Source organism: Neoarius graeffei, chromosome 20 (assembly GCF_027579695.1).
Source record: "Neoarius graeffei isolate fNeoGra1 chromosome 20, fNeoGra1.pri, whole genome shotgun sequence".
NCBI lineage: Eukaryota > Metazoa > Chordata > Actinopteri > Siluriformes > Ariidae > Neoarius > Neoarius graeffei.
The window spans coordinates 63,432,463-63,451,777 of NC_083588.1; the positions used below are offsets into that span (position 1 = coordinate 63,432,463).

The 19,315-nt window shown below is 45.1% G+C and overlaps 1 protein-coding gene across 1 annotated transcript in view; it reads left to right on the forward strand.

Moving 5' to 3' along the window:
- LOC132869089 (deleted in malignant brain tumors 1 protein-like) overlaps positions 1–19,315 on the forward strand; it is a 123,450-nt gene that overhangs the window by 47,637 nt on the left and 56,498 nt on the right. Inside the window, exon 6 of the mRNA XM_060902442.1 lies at positions 4,550–4,685. Coding sequence (XP_060758425.1) covers positions 4,550–4,685 — 136 coding nt within the window. The remainder of the gene's footprint in view (positions 1–4,549; positions 4,686–19,315) is intronic.

The following is a 19,315-nucleotide window of genomic DNA, read 5'->3' on the forward strand; positions in this document are numbered from 1 at the left end:
TGTGAAGTGACAGCGCTAACCACTACACCACCGTGCCGCCCCTCATTCCACTTTATTACACATAATTTTTTTAATGAATTGAAATATTAGTATTTCTTTTTTTGTGCAGTTTTTTTTTTGTGTGTGTCAATACCAAAGCCTGTTCAACATTTCATGTGGATAGCTGCACTGGAAATATGTTTAAAAGAAGAATAGTTGACATGTGGAATACTTATTTCCCCCCCCCCCCCCCCCCCCCACACACACACACTCACACACTGTATGCTATATCCTTTAAACACAACACATCTTAACCTAATTTGACACTTACGGGAAATTTTAGAGCAACATATGAGAACGACCTCTCCACCCCCATCACCATGGTCATGATCATCATCAAAACAACAAGTAAGGGAACATTTTTTGGAAGAATGGCGTTCATCCCTTCATTCCAGTTCCAGAGAAGCAGTTCTGGCATCTTGACATGGCCCGACACCTCATACACACACACACACACACACCTCCACACACACACACACACACACACACAAGGGATTCTCTTTTCCTATCTCTTTCTCTCTCTTTTCCTCAAATTTATGGTCCAGGTGTAATTGTTCCATTGTTTTGTCTTGTTATTACCTTTGCCCGACATTGAATGTATTTTGTGAGATTATTATTAGTGAGTAGTAGACAAATAAAAGCTAATCAAATTGAATTACATTTTACTTGTTCCTGTTGTTTATTCACAAGGTCAACTATTTAGAACTCCTTTTTCCTTCAGAATTTAGCTTTTGTATACAACTGGGTTTCCCATCTAATGCAGAGCTACCATTAATCTTGAATGTAACCATTCACGGTGAGTATTAAGATTAATAATTTAAGATTTTATGAGACTGATCTTATTTATAAAGTGATTAATTCAATTATCAATTATTACATAATTTATAATTTAATTAATGCTAATTCCACCTACAGTGGACACTGGCTGCTGGTTGGGCTGAGATCTGACTTCCTCGTTTGTGATTAAGTCACTGCATCTGATGCCCAGGATTTTTCGGATACACTTAAGGTAATACCTAGTGAATAACAATTCCTAATTAATTTGTTTGAAAATTGAACAGTATCCTAAATCATTCATGTCATAAATAATGGAAGCAAAATATGCCATTGTATGCAGTGGCAGGATCAAGCCATGTGTGATGTGGGAGGGGGAAGCCATGGCCTAATGGTTAGAGGAGCAGCTTTGGGAGTAAAAGGTCGCTGGTTTGATTCCCTGGACCAGCAAGAATGGCTGAAGTGCCCTTGAACAAGGCACCTAACCCCAAACTGCTCCCCAGGCTGCTCTGGGTATGTTGTACGTCACTCTGGATAAGAGCATTTGCTAAATGCCTGTAATGTAATGTGCTGTTCTCATATCCAGAGCAGACAACAGGTGGGTAGACCATACATTGCCATTTGGAGTGATCCATCTGTGAAGGGTGAATGCAGAGAACAGGAATTGTTTTACAAATTACTTGGAACCCCTAGACATGTCTCAGGAGACTGGAATGACTGGGGATGGGAGTATGCCTGCTGTGGAGTCTGTGGAGTGTGAGAATGCACAGTAATACCTAGACAATCCAGCAACAGAATATCGGTGCCTGATAGAAACTGAGAGGAGAGAGAAGAGACTGGCAGATGGGTGAGAAGAAAAGGAGCACCAACAGCAGTTCTGCCAGTTCATCTGTAGCATGTTAGTCAGCATAGATGCCAGTCAAAGTTCAATTAATGGTGCGCTATGCAAACTGGCAGTTGTCTTTCATTCAGTTCAGGGTGTGCAGTCTTCCTTTTCCTCATTCAACCAAGGTCTCAATGCCAAGACAAGGGCCAGGCATTGCTAATGAAATAAATGTTTCCTGATATTTGTTTTATGTAATCTGGTATTATTGGAGGCAGCACAGTGGTGTAGTGGTTAGCAGTGTCACCTCACAGCAAGAAGGTTCTGGGTTCAAGCCTAGTGGCCGACGGGGGCCTTTCTGTGCGGAGTTTGCATGTTCTCCCCGTGTCCGCGTGGGTTTCCTCCGGGTGTTCCTGTTTCCCCCACAGTCCAAAGACATGCAGGTTAGGTTAACTGGTGACTCTAAACTGACCGTAGGGGTGAATGTGAGTTTGAATGGTTGCTTGTCTCTGTGTGTCAGCCCTGTGATGATCTGGCAACTTGTCCAGGGTGTACCCTGCCTCTCGCCCATAGTCAGCTGGGATAGGCTCCAGCTTTCTGCTTTCCACAGAAATGTATCTGGTAAAGATCTGTTCAGTGCTTTGGGAGTAATGGCAGGTTGAAGTCGGTACAACAGAGTAAAAACTCTGCTCGTGTGACGTCGGGAAACTGCCAGTGCTTTTCTTTTTGAGTCACGGGAAAGAGGTCAGGCTCTCTCTCTCTCTTCTGATTGTTTTCCCACTGGATTATTTGTGAATATCAATCAGATAACTTTTATAGGGATGTTCTCTCACTCTCACTGTTTCTGATGAAGAATTCAGCAAAATTTTCCCTCTGCTAGTTTTGATGTTCTGATTCACAGGAGACTTTGAAGTGAGTTTTCATAGCTTTACCTACTTATTTTTTTCAAATCAAACTGATTCCTGTAAATAAATCACTATTTTAGAATATAACTGGAGTTTTTTTGATGAAAAATATTGAGATCTTAGTAGTCTGAATGATATTTAAAAAAAAAAACAGAAGACAGAAACGCGAGTGTCAATTTCAGTTGAGTTAATGTGAATTGTTTATTGGATGTGGATCAGACAGTTTTTTCGAGGTTCGCCTTGAAAGCTGCAAATATTAATCGAAACAATCATTTATATTGTTTCATATAAACACTAGTAGGCCCTACTGAGAAACACAAAGGCCTACAGAGCACAAAGAGGGGATTAGAAATAATCTTTTATTACTTTTTTATTTTGATAGAGAATGGTAGATGTAAGACATTCAATGCTTATTTGTGCGTATTTTATAATTAACATTGATTTCTCCTTCTTTGTGATGTATAAATGAGAGTTAAGATCAGCTTTCTATTGCACAAATAAAGCCATTTGGTGAAACTTTGAAGAAGAGAGTGTACTGATTGAATGGTTTTACCTAATTGACATAATCAATACTAATTAAATATTAATTTGCATAATTTGTTTTTACTAATTTTTTAAACTTTGTATTCAGTACACAACCACCTATGTGCTGCCAATTTCCATGTAAATATCTTGAAATATAGAAAAGTTATTAAGAAAAAACATTTGATCTCATTGGTTAATGAGGCCCATTTTGGACCATGTGATCCTCATACAGAATATTACGGCAGTTTTCGAAAAATGAATCCGTTTTTTCAATCGATGATTTGTACAAGCAATAGTTCAAGAACGGATAAATATGTTTTAAATCTGTAAAAAGGCTGTTGTTTTGAATTCTGAATATAAAATCTACCCGGCTGATTCTAATTAGCACAAGTAGGAGAACTAATTAGTGCAATCAATGTCATTCCACTTTATCTCATCTCATCTCATTATCTCTAGCCGCTTTATCCTTCTACAGGGTCGCAGGCAAGCTGGAGCCTATCCCAGCTGACTACGGGCGAAAGGCGGGGTACACCCTGGACAAGTCGCCAGGTCATCACAGGGCTGACACATAGACACAGACAACCATTCACACTCACATTCACACCTACGCTCAATTTAGAGTCACCAGTTAACCTAACCTGCATGTCTTTGGACTGTGGGGGAAACCGGAGCACCCGGAGGAAACCCACGCGGACACGGGGAGAACATGCAAACTCCGCACAGAAAGGCCCTTGCCGGCCACGGGGCTCGAACCCGGACCTTCTTGCTGTGAAGTGACAGCGCTAACCACTACACCACCGTGCCGCCCCTCATTCCACTTTATTACACATAATTTTTTTAATGAATTGAAATATTAGTATTTCTTTTTTTGTGCAGTTTTTTTTTTGTGTGTGTCAATACCAAAGCCTGTTCAACATTTCATGTGGATAGCTGCACTGGAAATATGTTTAAAAGAAGAATAGTTGACATGTGGAATACTTATTCCCCCCCCCCCCCCCCCCCACACACACACACTCACACACTGTATGCTATATCCTTTAAACACAACACATCTTAACCTAATTTGACACTTACGGGAAATTTTAGAGCAACATATGAGAACGACCTCTCCACCCCCATCACCATGGTCATGATCATCATCAAAACAACAAGTAAGGGAACATTTTTTGGAAGAATGGCGTTCATCCCTTCATTCCAGTTCCAGAGAAGCAGTTCTGGCATCTTGACATGGCCCGACACCTTAGGACCCTTTATATTGCTTTTTGCGTCTTTTGTTTTATTTGTAACCCATCTGTTAGGACACAAGATGAAGGGAAATAACAAGAGGAAGTGAATATTTCTGACACTTCATGTACTCTGGGGGTTTGAAGAAATTTTGCTTACAAGGGTGCTTTGGGCTCTTCTTCGAATGTTAAGTACATGCAACAGAAATAGTTTTTTTTTTTAATTTCTGCCTTTTATGAACTGAAACTGGCCAAAAAAGAAACTCCGCCTCTTGAGATGTTTGAGAAAAAAGGTTTGTTATGAGAAGACGGCAGCAGTGGACACTGGAATTAGCGCCAAAGCGAACAACACCTCAAGGAGCAGGATGCTGAGAGATCGTCTCACTTTAACACTTGGTAAATTCAACATTATCAATACATCTGGTTTGTTCTTAATGTTATTATATACGGTAATTACTGATAGAAGATATTTTTACAAGTATTTATTATTAACTATAGTCTTTGGATGATGTTAGAATTTAGAAATCGAACATGATTCTCATCTCATTCTCATCTCATTATCTCTAGCCGCTTTATCCTTCTACAGGGTCGCAGGCAAGCTGGAGCCTATCCCAGCTGACTACGGGCGAAAGGCGGGGTTCACCCTGGACAAGTCACCAGGTCATCACAGGGCTGACACATAGACACAGACAACCATTCACACTCACATTCACACCTACGCTCAATTTAGAGTCACCAGTTAACCTAACCTGCATGTCTTTGGACTGTGGGGGAAACCGGAGCACCCGGAGGAAACCCACGCGGACACGGGGAGAACATGCAAACTCCGCACAGAAGGGCCCTCGCCGGCCCCGGGGCTCGAACCCAGGACCTTCTTGCTGTGAGGCGACAGCGCTAACCACTACACCACCGTGCCACCCCACAGTGTTATTCTGTACGGAATTATTATAAAGTCTTAAATTCCAGTGAGTTGTTTTTAAATGTCCAAGCGACTTTTTCAATCCATGCGCGATTCATGGCTATTTATTTTTATGACAACCGCACATGCTGTGTGTGACATGCGCAGATTCCGCACATTTGTTCACGCTATTTTCACTCGACATCACACACGCATGGTGCTGCTTCTCAGTAGTGGAAATGAAACGCTCAGTATCGGGACAAGTGAAGCACAGGTCTCAGGTGTTCCTCCCACGATATACGGTAGAATGGCCGTGCATTACACCCAGTCAAAAGGGCAATGGATACGCGCACTGCAAACTGTAGAACTGACATTAACATCACTCATGGTGGTCGCAATGACTGCACGCGGCATGTCAACTACAAAAAAAACATATGGAGTATGCTGAAATGGCGAGTCAGGCGGAAAGTTAATCTGGGGGTATCCAGCAGTTTTTTACGAAATCTGTGGATGAAAAGACACGGAACGTGACCCGTGCTGAAGCGGTTGACCTGTGCTTGGAGTTGAACTTGCCGATTAGTGCCATGAAATGTGAGTTAAACTTATTCAGTTTCTTTTTACATTTATGATTTTTATTCACTGAAATATCAAACACTGGCTGTACTTCTTTAATTCAAAGTCTTTTCAGTGTTGCAAGTGCAAATGTACATGTAGTATGATCAAAAACAGAATTTTATGATTAGTGCTGTTGGGATTGTGGCAAAAAATGGATCATTCCACTGTTTTAAATACAATTATAAATGTCATTTTATTCAATGTCTCTTCTGAAGCATTATGCTGAAGTATTTATATATTGGGACATTAAGATAACAATGTCAGACTCTCTTTGGCATGAAATAAGAAATTTTTAAAAAATTTTTATTAGAATCCGTTAACAGGTAGAACATTTTGCCAGGCAATATAATATAATACTTTTGAGGAGTTACATTCAATACCAATGATTGGTAGTCAACCGTAATGTCTGCAAACAGGGAACACTATTATATTTATAAAAATGTGAGAAATTGTATGCTCTAGAAATTTGTTGAGTGGAAATTCAGTTGAGATGGCTGCTCGTGTTTTGTTTATTCAATTCACACAAAACAGTTCTTTTTAATAATTTAAATGTTAAACATATTGGTATATACACCTCTTTATAATGGAAATGCGCATAAATTAATGTTATTGAAAGTCATTCCAAAATACTGAAAAATGTTTTCAAGAATACTGAAATTCAAAATTTGGGGTAGGCATCTCTGTATAGGGCGCGGTCACTGGGGAAGACACACAAACACAGATTAACCAACATCAGGTGCAGTGATTCTGCCACTTACCTTCCCTGACTCCGCCCTCTGGTCACAGACCGATGCTTGACCACGCCCCTGCTGCCACAAATATATATTATGTATTATTTTTATCATTAAATGATTTTATTTTTCTGTTATGGACCCTCTTGTGAGTCTGAAATAAAGATTGAATTGAATTGAAATGTAAAACATGCCAAATCTGACAAAATTTAAAGAAAGAAAGAAAGAAAGAAAGAAAGAAAGAAAGAAATGTTCCACACAGGGAGACGGTGGTTTGTCTTTGGTATTAGGTTCAGACTTTGACATAGAGCTGTTACTACAGAAACAACTAGTAGTTATCACCCGTGAACCTGATTTCGTCTGAATGGCTCAGTGGAGAGTTGAGTATATGTGTATATATGTGATATACAGTGGTGCTTGAAAGTTTGTGAACCCTTTAGAATTTTCTATATTTCTGCACAAATATAACCTGAAACATCATCAGATTTTCACACAAGTCCTAAAAGTAGATAAAGAGAACCCAGTTAAACAAATGAGACAAAAATATTATATTTGGTCATTTATTTATTGCGGAAAATGATCCAATATTACATATCTGTGATTGGCAAAAATATGTGAACCTTTGCTTTCAGTATCTGGTGTGACCCCCTTGTGCAGCAATAACTGCAACTAAACATTTGCGGTAACTGTTGATCAGTCCTGCACACCGGCTTGGAGGAATTTTAGCTTGTTCCACCGTACAGAACAGCTTCAACTCTGGGATGTTGGTGGGTTTCCTCACATGAACTGCTCGCTTCAGGTCCTTCCACAACATTTCCATTGGATTAAGGTCAGGACTTTGACTTGGCCATTCCAAAACATTAACTTTATTCTTCTTTAACCATTCTTTGGTAGAACGACTTGTGTGCTTAGGGTCGTTGTCTTGCTGCATGACCCGCCTTCTCTTGAGATTCAGTTCATGGACAGATGTCCTGACATTTTCCTTTAGAATTCACTGCTATAATTCAGAATTCATTGTTCCATCAATGATGGCAAGCCGTCCTGGCCCAGATGCAGCAAAACAGACCCAAACCATGATACTACCACCACCATGTTTCACAGATGGGATAAGGTTCTTGTACTGGAATGCAGTGTTTTCCTTTCTCCAAACATAACGCTTCTCATTTAAACCAAAAAGTTGTATTTTGGTATCATCCATCCACAAAACATTTTTCCAATAGCCTTCTGGCGTGTACACGTGATCTTTAGCAAACTGCAGATGAGCAGCAATGTTATTTTTGGAGAGCAGTGGCTTTCTCCTTGCAACCCTACCATGCACACCATTGTTGTTCAGTGTTTTCCTGATGGTGGACTCATGAACATTAACATTAGCCAATGTGAGAGAGGCCTTCAGCTGCTTAGAAGTTACCCTGGGGTCCTTTGTGACCTCGCCAACTATTACATGCCTTGCTCTTGGAGTGATCTTTGTTGGTCGACCACTCCTGGGGAGGGTAACAATGGTCTTGAATTTCCTCCATTTGTACACAATCTGTCTGACTGTGGATTGGTGGAGTCCAAACTCTTTAGAGATGGTTTTGTAACCTTTTCCAGCCTGATGAGCATCAACAACACTTTTTCTGAGGTCCTCAGAAATCTCCTTTGTTTGTGCCATGATACACTTCCACAAACATGTTGTGAAGATCAGACTTTGATAGATCCTTGTTCTTTAAATAAAACAGGGTGCCCACTCACACCTGATTGTCATCCCATTGATTGAAAACACCTGACTCTAATTTCACCTTCAAATGAACTGCTAATCCTAGAGGTTCACATACTTTTGCCACTCACAGATATGTAATATTGGATCATTTTCCTCAATAAATAAATGACCAAGTATAATATTTTTGTCTCATTTGTTTAACTGGGTTCTCTTTATCTACTTTTAGGACTTGTGTGAAAATCTGATGATGTTTTAGGTCATATTTATGCAGAAATATAGAAAATTCTAAAGGGTTCACAAACTTTCAAGCACCACTGTATATGTCAGGGGTCGGCAACCTTTTTGCCATGTAGTGCCAATTAGAAATTTTCTTGTTAGTTAGTGTGCCATTCAAATAGGTGTTGTTAAGTATGTGTAATTAGACACCACATGTTTTAGACGGGGCGGCACGGTGGTGTAGTGGTTAGCGCTGTCGCCTCACAGCAAGAAGGTCCTGGGTTCGAGCCCCGGGGCCGGCGAGGGCCTTTCTGTGTGGAGTTTGCGTGTTCTCCCCGTGTCCGCGTGGGTTTCCTCCGGGTGCTCCGGTTTCCCCCACAGTCCAAAGACATGCAGGTTAGGTTAACTGGTGACTCTAAATTGAGCGTAGGTGTGAATGTGAGTGTGAATGGTTGTTTGTGTCTATGTGTCAGCCCTGTGATGACCTGGTGACTTGTCCAGGGTGTACCCCACCTTTCGCCCGTAGTCAGCTGGGATAGGCTCCAGCTTGCCTGCGACCCTGTAGAAGGATAAAGCGGCTAGAGATAATGAGATGAGATGATGTTTTAGACGGATATGGATATTTAATGCATTGAGCAAATGTAAAACACCATTGCACTTGTTTTATGCCATTAACCTCACACACAAGGTTTAAAAACACCCCCCCCCCCACACACACACACACATTGGATAACAACATTGCAAGCAGCTTATACAAATTCACAAAATAACATCCAAAATCTTTCAGTAGGTAACAGGCCCAAGTTATTCACAATAAAGACGTAGCAGCCTAATGGAAATGGAACTGATGAATAATAAAACTGCAGAAAAAAAATTAAATAATGAGTGTCAGAGAACATTGACAAGTAGCCTACATAAAGCGGCTTAACAATAAACTGCAAATTTGAAGTAGCCTTGTTACAAAATAAATGTTTTGCCTATCAGTCAGTGTGATCCCTGGCCCTGCTTCCCCTTACTTAGCTCCGAGATGTGGGGATGGTAATTGGTCACTTTGAGTTGGACGCATGCTTCCGAATGGCCCGTTGTCAGACAACTTCGGGAAGGGCAAAGTGCATTCTTCATGTGCGAAAATATCTGTTCACACAGATATGTTGATCCGAACACTAACAATAAAGCCAGTGCGATATTGCGAAGACAGTTGAACTTTTCGGGTAAAGATGCCCAGCAGGGTTCATTGGCTTTAAACAGCAGAGCTCCTCTCTCACAGTCACATCACAATATCTTGCCATCACTGCCAAATGTGCCACATCATTCACATCTACGCTTTCGTCAAGCGCAATGCTAAATACCGCTGGATCTTTTATGCCAGTTGTTTGCTGCACCCTTACGTTTTCTGCCATTTCACCAATTCGTCACTCAACAGTTCTGGCTGATACGGGCATGTCTTTTATTCTTGATTTTATTGTCTCTTTATTTGGCAGCCCCTCAAAAAGACTATCTGAGCCGGAGAGAAAGGCCTCCTTAATGTATTCACCGTCTGTGAATGGCTTTCCATGTTTAGCTATGCAGTGAGAAATTATATAGCTAGCTTCAGTGGCATTGTTTTTAGCTGAGGTAAAGACTTTTAAAGTGTGGGCTTGCTTCCCATATCCGCACACTGCGCGTGAGATTGATTCGTCCCTATCTGCCTGATCTTTGAAAGTCTTTTCGTGCTTTGCCTCGAAATGACGTTTAAACACTGGATGTTCGACACACAACACTTTCAAAACACAACGTGCACACAGCACGGTCCCTCTGAGAAACAAACCCATATTCTTTGGTCCACGAGGAGAGGAAAGCCCAGACTGTTGGCTTCTTTGTCATCTTAGCGCAACTGCTGCATCAAGTGGGCCCATCTCGAGAGAAATATGGGGAGGGGAAAGTGTTGCCAGATTGGGTGGTTTTAAGTGCATTTTGGCGGGTTTTGAACATATTTTGAGCTGGAAAACGTCAGCAGTATCTGGCAACACTGGGAGGGGGGCGCTATATTGTTGCATAGTCATGCTAAAAGAGCAATTTCGCCATGCAACAGCCAATGACAGTTCAAGATGACATCTGAACATTTTTAATGTGTTGAATAATTAGGTTTGTGTATCATCATCAGTGTGCCACTGGAAATTCCTTGGCGTGCCAGTTGTGGCACGCGTGCCTAGGGTTGCCGACCCCTGGTATGTATATGTTTTCACTGTGTTCTGTCAAAATGACGTAAATCGCTCCCGGCATGTCCTCAGTGACGTAGACTCGGCCCTAGCCGAAGTCTCCAGGTTGCGAGGTCCCATAAAATCAAAACTCTCAGGCGAGTGGGGGAGGGGATTCTCCACGGAGGCTGTGTGCAGTGTGTTAGTGTGAGCATGTAGCCTACAGGAAATGAATCGTGTGTTGGATTAGCACTAATCCCATGTTTTGGAAAATTGATAATGTTGTCTTGGGCCCCTCTGGGGTGTCATTTTTACCTAACAGCATTACTGTAGAGTTACCATCCAATATCACACTCGATACGTCAAACAGTTTTCTGCTTACATCTCTCACATCCACACACTCGCAGCAACATTAAGACTAATCCCCATGCACCTGTTCCTGATTAGAACTCAATCACAGTGCAGACATTTATATAAGGACTCTGAGTAACACACAGATTTTGCGAAAGCTTTGTATTTTGTGTCGCTTTTCTGGTTTTGACCCTGTTTGTGTTTTTGGACTGTGAGTATTGGATCCCTCTGATATCCTGTCTGTGCCTCACTCCATCATTGCCTGTTTTTCAGCTTGTTTTGGATCTGTTTGATAGCGTGTTTTCAATAAAACTCTTCCTCCAAAACTCTTACATCCGTCTATCACCCTTACATGACACAAACTGTCAACTGTCCAACAAACTAGTGGACTAATAAAATTGTTTTAATTTGTTTTATATGAAACTGTCGTGAATATTTTCCATAAAATGTGTGAGTAAATAATCCGATGTTATTTTTTGAAAAGCAAATTAAAAATAATCATCACTGGATAGAAATAAAGATACAAATTTGGTTGTCCGGTGGTCAAGTGTTTTATGAGATATGTTGCTTTGCACTTAGGATCAGGTTCCCTGTGGTGAGACACGTTTGTCGTTCGGTCAAAAGCCATCAAAAATCAGCTTAAGCACAGGGTTCCACTTAGCGCAATTTGTGTGATTTTTTTTCCCCTTTGTGATGGTCACAGAGGTGATCTGATCCATTTAAATAGCTGCCGGAACACCGAATGAAATGAAAATAGCTGCCGGATCCAACGACGGAGGTTCTGGATCTTGTTCCGTCATGTTCCGGCTCAAATTAAGCCCTGGAAATGACGTCAGAGAGCAAATGATCCCGCGAGCGCAGTGAGTTTCTAAGATGGCCGCAGAGCTGAAGATGAAACTGACAAACTCCCGATGTGTCGTGTTCTGGGCCAAACGGCTGACTCGCTGTATTGGAGCTGTTAGAGAGCAGCAACTGCAAGTCGTGCGGATTCATCTTTCTAGATGAGCTGCTTTGCAGGCTGCTTTAGAACATCCCCACACCAAAACTAGCTCTATCAGTATTTACTCACCACGGAAACCAGTTTAACCTTTAACTGAACCACACTCCTGCCTGTCATTACAGTTTAAATCTCCATATTAGTGGAGTCCCATAGGCACAGAGGGGGGAGACATAAAGAAACCCATCGAGTCGTGTTCTGATGGTTTCGGTCCTGTGTGTGTGTGTGTGTGTGTGTGAGAACCAGGGCTTTACATTAGTACCCGCCCACCCGCCAAATGTGGGTAAAATTCAGCTTTGGTGGGTAATAACTTTAATCTCACTAGCCACTTTGGCGGGTGGTTTATTCTGTGGTATGACAATATATTTTAATTGTAGTTTTCACTGAAGGCATCTGATATAATAAACGCATTGCAATTAGGGCTGTGCGATATATCGAATATACTCGATATATCTCCGAAAATTCTGTGTGAGATACATAAAATTATTATATCGTAACTATCGAGTATTTTATGGTCATCTTCCGATTTGCGTTTGTTTCGTGTTTGTTGCATTTGTTTAAAACCTTTTCTGGTGGTTTTCTCCCTGTCCCTCAGGCAGTAACGTTAGAGGCTGCGTAAGGGTAAAAAAAACAATAACGTCACGCACTCGCCAACCAATCCCGGGCAACGTCTTGGTGCTGAAAGGAACTTGTGGGAAGATTTTCTAGTTTCAGTTTACAGCGCTGACTCAGTTTGTGCAATCACTGGTGTTGCATAGGCTACCGTGTAAGCTCTGTCAATTTCAGCAACAAATTAAAAATGGAAGCGGATGAATTGGTTCCTAAAAGAACTAGTAAGGGGTCAGTCATCTGGCATTTTTTTGGATATCGTGAGGAGGACGTGGAAGAGCAAATTCCAATTTGTAAAGTGTGCAAAAAAACCCTGTCATCACGAAAGGCAGCAGCACTACAAATATGTTCCATCACCTGAAAACTCACCCGGTACAGTATGCAGAGTCTCTTAAACTCCAAACTACTTGCCCACGAGCTAAACCCCCCACGAGCTAAACAAATGACCATAGCGGCCTTGTTCTCCAAAGCCACCCCATATGAGAAAACGAGTCAGAGATGGAGAGCTATAATGGATGCAATCACTAATGTCATTGCTGAAGACATGATCCCAATTAGTATAGTGGAAAAACCAGGCTTCAAAAAATTACTAAACACACTCGATCCCAAATATGAGGTGCCTGGTCGCAGACATTTTACAGAGAAGGCAATACTGGAATTATTCACATCTGAGAAGCAGAGCCAGAAAACATTCAGTTCAAAAGTGTGCAAAGAGAAAAATTATGTTTTGCAGATCTCTCTCTCTCTCTCTATTGTGAATGTTCCAGTGGTTCTCAGTAGTCAGGTTAATAGCTTGGAGATCTATTTTTTTAAAATAATTTAATGAATGAGCACTTTTCTTATTTAGGCTAAATGTCTTTCTCAGTGTTGAGCTTGCACTTTATTGATTTGAGCTCTGAGCGGCTCTGTATTGTATTGCCCCTTTGTTGCAATTTTCAAGATTGTTTTTTCAGTTTGTGCCACATCTTTGTTGAATAAAAATAGTCTTATTTCAATTCAATTGTGATTAATCACGAACATGAAAATTTAAAATGTGTTGTTGAAAACCACCTGTAAAGTTAACCAAGAATGTTATTTAATCTGCAGGGATTTTAGTGAAAACAGTAGAGAGTAAAAGTATGGGGTCCTTTAGAGGAGATTTCAATATATCGAGATATATATTGTTGTAACGTTCCCTACGTGTGGGTGGAGCACAGAGGACGGCAGGACAGAGATCAGGGGTAAATAGCGGCTTTATTGCCAAACTTTTCAGTCTAACAATCTGTATACTTTCAATACACAGAGAGACACACATGCACTAGCATCTCGTTCAGGGATCAGCTCTCCTCTGCTCTCAGCTCTCCCTCTTTAAATTGGGCGCGGTCACTGGGAAGACACACAAACACAGGTTAATTGTTCTCAGGTGTAGTGATTCTGCCACTTACCTTCCCTGACTCCGCCCTCCTGTCACAGACCGGTGCTTGACCACGCCCCCGCTGCCACATACCCCCACCGCCCGACTCAGGCCAGGCGGCTGTCCGGCCTGCAGCCGACTCCCCACCCCCCCTTGACGGGAGAGGAAGTCCGCCACGACCATCTGCACCCCCGGCCTGTGGACCACCTTGAAATTAAAGGGTTGGAGCGCCAGATACCAACGGGTTATCCGCGCGTTGGCATCTTTCATGCGGTGGAGCCACTGGAGGGGCGCGTGGTCCGAACAGAGGGTGAAAGGGCGCCCCAGCAGGTAGTACCAGAGGGCAAGGACCGCCCACTTGATGGCCAGACACTCTTTCTCTATGGTGCTGTAGCGCCCCTCATGCACCGACAACTTCCTGCTGATGTACAGGACAGGGCGTTCCTCCCCCTCCACCTCCTGGGACAAAACAGCCCCCAGCCCTCTGTCCGACGCATCGGTCTGCAATATAAAGGGGAGAGAAAAGTCAGGGGAGTGTAGAAGTGGCCCCCCACACAGTGCAGCCTTTACCTCAGAAAAAGCCCGCTGGCATTGCTCTGTCCACTGGACCAGATCGGTTGCCCCCTTTTTAGTGAGATCAGTCAGCGGGCTGGTAATGTCCGAATAATTAGGTATAAACCTACAATAATAGCCAGCCAGCCCCAGGAACTGTCTCACCCCCTTTTTGGTCTTGGGCCTCGGGCAGGCCGCAATTGCTGCTGTCTTGTTAATTTGGGGACGCACCTGCCCATTGCCCAAGTGGAAGCCCAGATACCGTACTTCCACCCGCCCAGTCGCACACTTCTTTGGGTTGGCTGTGAGCCCCGCTCGCCTCAGCGACCTAAGGACGGCCCTTAGGTGTTCAAGGTGCCTCGGCCAGTCATTACTATATATGATTATGTCGTTGAGATAGGCGGCCGCATAGGTGGCGTGGGGGCGGAGGACCCTGTCCATCAGCCGCTGAAACGTAGCGGGCGCCCCAAACAGCCCAAACGGAAGTGTGACGAATTGGTGTAACCCAAACTGTGTGGAAAAGGCCGTTTTTTTCTCGGGATAGTGGAGTCAAGGGGATCTGCCAATATCCCTTCGTCAAATCCAGTGTCGAATAAAAGCGAGCCGTGCCTAGTCGATCGAGCAACTCATCAATACGAGGCATTGGGTACGCGTCGAATTTAGACACCACGTTGACTTTTCTATAGTCCACACAGAACCGGACCGACCCGTCGGCCTTGGGTACCAAGACCACCAGGCTGCTCCAGTCACTGTGGGACTCCTAGACAATGCCCATTTCGAGCATGGTCTGAAGTTCTTCCCGAACCACCTTTTTTTTGTGTTCGGGTAGCCTGTAAGGGTGGCTACGCACTACCACCCCCGGGGGCGTCTCTATGTGGTGCTCTATGAGGTTAGTGCGACCAGGCAGGGGCGAGAACACATCCGAAAACTTGGTCTGCAACTGGGCGACCTCCGTGAGTTGGGTCGGGGAGAGGTGGTCTCCACAGGGGACCGGAGAGGTACATGATGCCAATGTCCCTTTTTGAACCTCCGGCCCCAGCTCCGCCTCCGGAACCACCGACACAAATGCCACGGGGACCTCCTCATTCCAGAGTTTAAGCAGGTTGAGGTGGTAAATCTGTAGCGCCCCACCCCTGTCCGTTCGCCTCACCTCATAGTCGACGTCCCCGACTCGCCGTGTGACCTCAAAGGGTCCTTGCCACTTGGCAATCAATTTAGAGCTCGACGTGGGCAACAGTACGAGTACCTTATCTCCCGGTGTGAACTCCCTAAGGCGCGTACCCTTGTTGTACAGGCGGGCTTGCCGTTCTTGGGCCTGCCGCAAATTCTCCTGGGTTAAGTGGGTGAGCGTGTGGAGTTTTGCGTGCAGGTCCATAATGTATTGAATTTCGTTCTTACTTTGTGAAGGTCCCTCCTCCCAATTTTCCTGCAGCACGTCTAGAATGCCGCGCGGCTTACGCCCATACAATAATTCGAATGGTGAGAACCCCGTGGAGGCTTGGGGGAACTCTCGCACTGAGAACAACAAGGGCTCGAGCCACTTATCCTAATTACGTGCGTCCTCACATACGAATTTTTTAATGATATTTTTGAGGGTGCGATTGAACCGTTCTACTAAACCATCCGTTTGTGGGTGATACACGCTGGTGCGGATCGGCTTAATTCCAAATAACACATACAGTTCGCGCAGTGTCCGTGACATAAATGTAGTGCCTTGATCAGTCAGAATCTCTTTCGGGATTCCGACTCGGGAGATGACGCGGAAGAGTGCCTCGGCAATACTGCGTACTGAGATATTGCGCAGAGGCACTGCTTCCAGGTATTGCGTTGCATAGTCCACCAGGACTAATATAAAGCGGTACCCTCATGCTGACCGATCTAATGGCCCGACGAGAACCATCCCAATTCTTTTGAACGGGGTCTCGATTAAAGGTAGAGGGCGCAAAGGCGCTTTTGTAATGGCCACTGGATTTACTAATTGTCATTCGCGGCACGCCGTACACCACCTACGGACATTGCCGTGAATCCCCGGCCAATAGAATCGGGCCATTATTCGGGCTAGTGTCTTATCCTGCCCTAGGTGTCCAGCCATGGGATTAAAGGGAGCCGCCTGGAATACCAATTCCCGGCGGCTTTTTGGAATTAAAAGCTGCGTGACTCGCTCTTTCGTCTGAGTGTCCTGCGTCACTCGGTATAATCTATCCTTCATAATAGAGAAATAGGGGAAGGACAGAGTGGCGTTCGGCGGGAGCGTTTGACCATCGATTACTCTCACTTGGTCAAACGCATGTCACAGAGTCTCGTCTCGTGATTGTTCTAATGGGAAATCCGCAAGGGATTCCCCAATAGAGAGAGGAGGAGCCAGCGGCTCCTCACTCTGATGCGGAGATGACATAGACGGCTCTGTGACAGCTGCTCCCGCCAAAGCGACCCCGGAACCTCCCCCTGTCAAATGGCAAGACCCACTCTTTACTAAGCGGGTCATTAACCCCCGAAATCCCGGCCAATCAGTCCCCAAAATCAAAGAGTGGGTAAGGCGAGGATTAACCGCTGCCTTCACTATAAATTTTTCCCCTCTGAAGAAAATGTGGACTGACACCAAAGGGTAGCTGTGAACATCCCTGTGCACACACAACACCTTCACCCCCTGTGCTTCCCCCAATGCCTCGTTTTGCACCAGGCTTTGGCGAATTGAGGTCTGATTACAACCCAAATCCACCAACGCCTGATATGTAGCCCCTTGGATACTCACCGGTATGCGATATGCTCCGGCCCGATCGAGGGTGGCCTCTGGCACGTCGGGGATCCGAACCACCGTGCCCACTTCCATTGCCGTGCACTGTTGTTGAAGGTGGCCCGGCTCCCCGCAACGCCAACAAACCGGCCCGGGCTTTCCCTCTGCACCGGTGTTCTGGGGCTCACTCACCTGAGGGGGGGGAGAGACAGACATAGAAGGGAGAAACGGGAGGGCACTGTGGATGCGGCGGGCCAGCTGGGGTGGAGCCGGCCCCCGTCTCCACGGTGGGGGAATGGGGTGAGGATGGGACACAGAAGGAGGGGGAGAGAGAGAAGAGGAGAGAAAGGTCGACGTTGTCTGCTGTCCTGCCGCCGGAACAGCCGTGAAATGATCCTCCGCCAGCTCGACTGCCTGATCCAGCGACGCCGGGCGGTGGCACTGGACCCACTCTGCGGTTCCTGCTGGTAAGCGGGCGATGAATTGTTCCAGCACCTCCTGGTCGATGATCCCCTTAGCGTTACGGTCGTTGGCCCTCAACCACCACCAGCAGGCCTCCCGGAGCTGCTGGCCAAACGCGAACGGCCGGCCGACTTCCTCCAATCGTAGAGCGCGGAAACGCTGGCGCTGTTGGTCCGGCGTGCACCCCACGCGCTGGAGGACAGCCCGGTGGAGGTCTGCGTAGGCCAGCCGGTGGTCGGCGGGGAGCTGTAGCGCGGCCAGCTGTGCCTCTCCTGTTAGGAGGGGGAGGAGGCGCGCCACGCGCTGCTCCATCGGCCACCCCGAGGCTTCCGCGATCTGTTCAAACAGCGTGATGAACGCCTCGGGGTCGTCCTGCGGGCCCATCTTGGTGACGGTGAGGGGAGACGGGCCCGCGGCCGGAGCGCTGGTGGACCCCGCCGACGCGAGGAGGTGCTGGAACGCCTCGCGGTCTTCCTGCTGGGCCTGCACCAGGGCTTCGAAGCATCGCTCTTGTTCCTTCCGGAGTGTGACGAGCGCCTGGTGCTGGCTTTGCTGGGCCGTGGCGAGGGCGTGGACCAGGTCGGCGAATGGGGAGGATTCCATGGGGCTGCTTGGTTGGTGCTCCACTCTGGTTCCTGGGTTTCAGCACCACTGTAACGTTCCCTACGTGTGGGTGGAGCACAGAGGACGGCAGGACAGAGATCAGGGGTAAATAGCGGCTTTATTGCCAAACTTTTCAGTCTAACAATCTGTATACTTTCAATACACAGAGAGACACACACGCACTAGCATCTCGTTCAGGGATCAGCTCTCCTCTGCTCTCAGCTCTCCCTCTTTAAATCGGGCGCAGTCACTGGGAAGACACACAAACACAGGTTAATTGCTCTCAGGTGTAGTGATTCTGCCACTTACCTTCCCTGACTCCGCCCTCCTGTCACAGACCGGCGCTTGACCACGCCCCCGCTGCCTCAATCGTATATCGTGAAATGGAGAAAATGTATCGGGATGTTCATTTTTTCCCATATCGCACAGCCCTAATTTCAATGTAATATTACGCGCCTACAACTCCCATGAGCACCTGCATAAACATTCTGACAACATGTTAGAATTGTTTAGAACGTTCGTTAACGTCTCAGATAAAATCAGTGATACGGTAACCTGCGGTTAATGAACGAAGCAACAAAGTTGCTGACGACTGACAAATGCACTATGTGGCGGCATATAGCTTGAGTTTCAAACCCTGCTGCTCAGGGGAAAAGGGGCAGAGATGATCAGGGCCGGAGCAGCATTTTAAAATCACCGAGGTCCGTGATGCGCAAAGCGCGCGCCGAAACATTTCCGCCATATTTAAATGAGAGGGTGAATTACACATCACACAAGAGATCTATTCCTGAAATTACTTTTAATGGTGTTTGAACTGAATATCGTCAGTTTTGAAAAAAAAATCCTGTATGTGGCAAGAGTAAGAATAATTTAAGCTTGTTTAATGGTTTGATCTGGCCCAAGCAATGAGGACAAAAGACCTTTTGTCGACCTGTGGTCGAGTCGCACAATGGAGCCTTATATCAGCCTCACGATTCATTACATAACAG